Genomic DNA, 6,000 nt, shown 5'->3' with positions numbered 1-6,000 from the left:
AAAGAAATTGTCCGTGTTATTTAGAAATGTCTTTTTGTTGTTTTGATTTGTTTTGTTGTTTTTCTTTAGACTTTTTGAAATTTTTACATAATTAAATAGTAAGGTATTTTATTGAAATCATAATAATAGTATGTTATGTTTATATGTTTTTATATTTTATTTTTATAAACATATTGTGAAATACCTAGCATGAGAAGGAAAATAAATACTGAGAATAATAATATAATGTAACGTAAGTAACATTCGTTTGCTAAGTCATAGAAATTAAAAAAAAATGGGAGGGTTATTCAAGTCAAGACAGGAAATTTGAATTTAGCGCACTTTTTACTGACAAAGTTGTATGTATGACTGGTTTTTATAAGGTTACTAAAGTAATATCAATTATGTACGTACGTATGTATGTGTGTTTCTAATATGCCTTTAAAAAACGTTAACAAATACTTAAATGCGCAGAGAATCTCCAGTAGGTACATAGATTAAAACAATACCAAAACAAAAAAAAAAAAACACAACGTGACTGATATGTATAATAATTTCGAAACAACTGTCTTATACAATAACAAAACTAAATGTGCGTGCTTAAAACATACCTATTGTATTTAATGATTACAGTAATTGTCAATGAATGAACTTGATTTTTTATACTTTGTCGTGTTCACACATCATAACAAAACGATTTGTCGGATTCTGTTGAATATTCATTCACAAATAACATTTTCGGAGCATTCCATGGGCTGTCCCGGACAAACGCATTACATTTAGTGTCTTGATAATTCATTTTCGGCGTTTAAAGCGGGCGATAATTTTTCTGTACATAATTCTGCCCAACGTCTTAGATAAATATCCTACACCAGCCAATTTTCAGAAATTTCGCACTTGTATGACTTGACAATATCGTGGAATGCTCTTTATATTTAATGAGTATATGAATTACATTTATATTGAACGACTTATCTCCGAATGTAGTCCGAACAAGTGCAGCGCGTTGATGTCTCGCTATCGGGAAAGCGCGCGAAAAGCGGCTCGAGCTCAGTTGCCTCGCGCCTTCCGCCCGAGATGGTCGCCACGCGCGCGCTCGCTCTAGCCGCGCTGCTCGCGCTCGCGGCCGCCCACCTACCCTCCCGGGACAACATACTCCGAATACAACTATGGGACGCCGAAGGACTAACCAGGGAACCCGTAACCCCGCCCCGAGAAAAAAGTTGAAGGTCAACTTAGACTCGCTCTATAAAGCTATGTTAGAAGAAGATGGTGGAGAAGTCGGAAGATTCACCAGGCACAAAGTGCGGCATAAGCGCCGCAGACCGCGCGAAGTTGAGAACTTGGTCCCGTGGCGGTTTCACGAAGGAAACACTTCCTTAAACGTTATCGAGTACGAAGGTGACGAACCTCCAGACTTGTGGTCTAGTGCAGTGAGTGACAGTGTCGTGCGTCCTGAGCCGGATCCCCCGAAGGCGTACCGTCAGGAGCAGGTAATGAGGAGCAAACAGCCCTATAATACCCCTTTCACGGTTATCGTCGCCCGAGGTGGTTAATAGCCATTCAGGACTGATAGCCTCCGGCGTGCCTATTCACGGGACCTTTTCAGTCACCCCCCGGCGATGCGTTGATAAAAGTGAATAGCCTTTGTTTTTACAAATATTTTTTCTTGTGGGATAATCTTGATAGCGCTGGGATGCGGAAATGAAGATTCAGCGGAGATTGGCTGTTGTGTTATCTTTTATCTAGCGATAGGCATCGGTAGCAATTTTATTATTGTTGCACAAATTGATACACACTAATAAGTACACAGTCATGTTTTTATACTGATAACACTTAGCGACTGCCATTTTTGGTTTCGTAAGTTTCGTTCTGTTATCGCTCTTTAACCTATCTTTGGACACTTGTTATTATTATAGTACTTATACGATTATATTATCTTTATCGTAACGTAACACCAAATACGGAGTAAAGATTGGATTGGAATTATCTGTTCTCAGAAAGAAACGTAATACTTGGTATACCTATTTATATTATTAATTACACGAATGGGAAAATTTTCATTTTCCGGTAAGAGTAACATGAGGTGAAATACCCCATAATGGACGGTGATGCCATTATGGACAAAAAAACACAAATCCTTAAAAATAAGTATCTAAAAACTGACGGCTATGTACCATAAACTAGAGTTGTAGAGCTGTTTCATTTTGAAGTTTCAGTTAATTCGGTTATTTCTGAAGGATTTGGCGACAAGATAAAATTCATCAGTTTACTGAAAAAAATATCAAGACGAATTCTTAGTAATGTTGCTAAGAGAGTTGAGTTCATGTAAAAAATAATTAAAAAATAATACTCGGTGTAAACTTGAATGCGTTTTACTTACTGCATTAGGCATGAGATAAGGTATAAAACATACTAGTTTGTTGCTCCAAAGATATAAAGAAATGGCGTTATTTTGCGACTGTCCATTACTGGAACCGAAAAACTGCCTACCTCCTATGATGGACAAGGAACAATTTACAAAACCAAAATTTACAAGAAACAATCCTATGTTAAAATAACTCAAACTAATTGCATTTATGGTATATAATATTGACTCATTGAGTATCAGTTGGCTAAAAAGTAAAATTTTAAACTTATTTCACTGTCCATAACGGGGGATCCATTACTGGAGAACTGCCGTCCATAATTGGAGAAAAAACACCTATTTTTAATTTGTTAACTATGAAGAAACCAATAGGAGTATCCATACTGCAATACGCTTGAAATGTAAAAGAAGGATTGGACATTCAAGATTTAACACGCTTAGCGGTAGAATTTTTACATTTATGAGTGAAATATCAAAAAGAGGCGAAAATTATTCTTAAACTGTCCATGATTGGGTCCGTTACCTTGTTAGTTTTCGCTTTTTTTTAATAAAAAAAAACATAGTTACATAGTAGGTACCTTAAACTAAATTTTCGCCAATCTGTGAGACAAAAGAGTTGGCGTAGTAATTAAACTTTATACTACAGTAGATTATTTAGGTACAGTCAACCAATTGGAGGCCAATCTACAACCATGTCAAAATGACAAGCAGTAAAAGATTTCTTACAATCTGATTTATAGTGTCACTATGACATAGTTCTACAGTGGCCTAGGATTCCAATCGGTTGACTGTACATTGCACTAAGATTAGTAGTTCCCTAATCTGGATAATTATACGACAATCCCGAAAAATGCTTACAAACAAGGATACGTTTTGATTTCATATTTATCCCACTCGGAATGAAAAGCTGAGATTAAGTCAAATTTCATTCTTTCAAAATAAATATGCGAAGCCCTTTTTTTCGAAAAAAAAAAAAACACATGGAAATCGTAACTCGAATATTCGTGAAATCGCCCGGAATACGTCATATGAAATGCTATTTAATAGGCAGACATTACGTGACTACCTTGTATCTTCGTCTGTCAATGAAAACAAAATTGTAGTAAGTATGTATGGAATGCATATAGACATACTGCGTTTTAACTTTGAGGAACAGCGTGAGATACGAGATTTTTTAAAAGTAGTGACGATTAGTAACTTTTCCAGAAATTTTGGTGCAGCATTGTCGGTTTAAAGGAATATATCTCTACCAAGCCACCTGAAATAGTTAATTAGGATTAGTAACAGTAAAATGAGCCTTAATTGATCATCTACCTAGAAAACTCATGTATGGATTAATTTATATCTTAAGGCGTCATCCATATATTACGTCACAGTGTAAGGGAGGGGGGGGTCATACTAAATGTGACATCCATATATTACGTCACAGTGTAAGGGGGGGGGGGGTCATACTAAATGTGACAATCCCAGTTAAAGGGATACAAAAAAGCGTGACATAGGAGGGGGGAGGGGTCCAAAAACCTGAAATTTGGTGTGACGTAATATGTGGATGATCCCCTACCATGCTGCACCGAAATCTCTGGAAGTTATAAATAAATAAATAAGAAATAAATTAATATTATAGGACATTCTTACACAGATTGACTGAGCCCCACGGTAAGCTCAAGAAGGCTTGTATTGTGGCTACTCAGACAACGATATACATAATATACAAATTATTTGTGCTCAACTCACAAATAAATGCCCTTACCGGGATTCGAACCCAGGACCGCGGCTCAGCAGGCAGGGTCACTACCGACTGAGCCAAACTGGTCAAGTTACGTTACGTGATCGTTTAAAATAGAGTCCGTTTGAATTGGCCAGCACCTACAAACAGAATTTGTTACACACTTAATGCACAAGATCCCTAATACTTATTTTCATATTTATTCGTAAAAATGCTGGCGTACGATACGCCAGACCTAATAAGTATGCATTGTTCCGTTTTGACATTATTATTTATTTATTTATTTATTTAAACTTTATTGCACAGTAAAAGAAATGTACAAAAGGCGAACTTAATGCCAGAAGGCATTCTCTACCAGCTATCACATTCATTATCACATGTATGCGAATTGGTCTTTAACAATAAGCAGAGATCGGACGGATTTGCGACATTCTTATTGACTTACGTCATTTTAATGACTTTTAAAGGTTGAACACGCCAAAACTGAGGCATATAAATTCATTTGCTGCTTCGTTATAATAAAAGGTATAGAATTTTTTTTGATGCCAAATAAATCGTAAAAAAGTATAGTTTTTAAATATATCAGTTACTTTTGTGAAAGATTTATATTATGTAGAGCGATATCGAACAGGCAACTGAAACAACGTGAACTTATTTTGCACGAAAACACAAAAAATCCAAAACTCAGCTACAGGGATGTGGGTAAAAGATTAAAATTTCCACAATCCACTGTTTGTTGCGTATTGAAAAGGTTTCGGGAACGCCTAACTTTAGAACGAAAGCCAGGAATTGGTGGGTTGCAGGATAAAGGATAAAAAAAAGAAGGAACGCATCTTAAGGATATTTGCTTCAAATTGTATGATGTTACCTCGTGACGTGGCTAAAAAGTAAAGATGTCCCAATCGTATGTTCAAAAGGTGAAACGTAGAGCAGGGCTAAGAAGTTTTAAAGCACAAATGTCACCAGATCGGAATATAAGACAGAAATCAGCAGCAGAAACTCGATTGAGAAACTATACGAAAAATTATTAACAAAATTTGACTGCGTTCTGATGGATGGTGAAACTTACATAAAATCCGATTTCTAAGAAATCCCTGGCCAAGAGTTTTATACTAGCAAAAGTAGCACAGAGGCTCCCAAAGACAGTCAAATAAAAAAAGATCTAAGTTTCCAAAAAAAAGACCTACTTTGGCAGGCAATTAGCAGTTGCGGGAAAAGAAGCAGCTCTTTTGTCACTACCGGAACAATAAAAGGCAGCATCTATCAAAAAGAGTGCTTACAAAAGCGATTACTTCCGTTTATTAAGAAACACCACTCCTGGCCTTTATTTTGGCCAGACCTTGCCAGGTGTTACTACGCGAAACCTGTCATGGAGTGGTACAAAGCAAATGGTGTAGCCGTGGTACCGAAATATAGCTATCCACTAAATTGCCTAGAACTCCGGCCTATCGAGGAATATTGGAGTATAATGAAAGGGTTTCTTAAAAAGAGAGGCGGGGAGGTTAATTCCGCGGAGGAGCGGCGAAAACTGTGGACCTGGCGACAAAGAGGTATCCTGACGTGATGGTGCAAACTACCTATTATGAGTCGTGTTCGAAGAAAAGTACGATCGAGGACTTATTCGTCGAGAAACCTTGACTAATTATGGTTTGCATTTAAAATACATAAAATTTGCTCATATTTAAATCAAACATCTTTTATTTATTTATTATATTTTTTTTATAATAAACATTTAACACTTTCGCTACCAAGAACCCGACTGTCGGGCACACCGCTCGTAGAAGCGTAGCCGATTACATGGGTTTCCCCGTAAGTAGCGAAAATGTCGTAGCGCCGCGTAGAGCCCGGTTTCGAAAGTGTTAAGTGTGCCCCATTTTTGGCGTGTTCAACCTTTAGTATGAGATGACGCACAAAAATCCGATCTCTG

General features: G+C 37.0%; 1 protein-coding gene across 1 annotated transcript in view; it reads left to right on the top strand.

Moving 5' to 3' along the window:
• Positions 1-970: 970 nt before the first annotated feature.
• The window catches only part of LOC125230082 (G-protein coupled receptor Mth2-like), a 190,000-nt gene continuing 184,970 nt past the window's right edge, over positions 971-6,000 (top strand). The window contains exon 1 of the mRNA XM_048135086.1: positions 971-1,472. Within this exon, the coding sequence (XP_047991043.1) occupies positions 1,149-1,472 (324 nt within the window). The 5' untranslated portion in view covers positions 971-1,148. The remainder of the gene's footprint in view (positions 1,473-6,000) is intronic.

This window comes from Leguminivora glycinivorella, chromosome 10 (assembly GCF_023078275.1).
Source record: "Leguminivora glycinivorella isolate SPB_JAAS2020 chromosome 10, LegGlyc_1.1, whole genome shotgun sequence".
NCBI classification, from domain to species: Eukaryota; Metazoa; Arthropoda; class Insecta; order Lepidoptera; family Tortricidae; genus Leguminivora; species Leguminivora glycinivorella.
The sequence above is the reverse complement of the archived record's forward strand: the minus strand, read 5'-3'. Positions and strand labels throughout refer to the sequence as shown.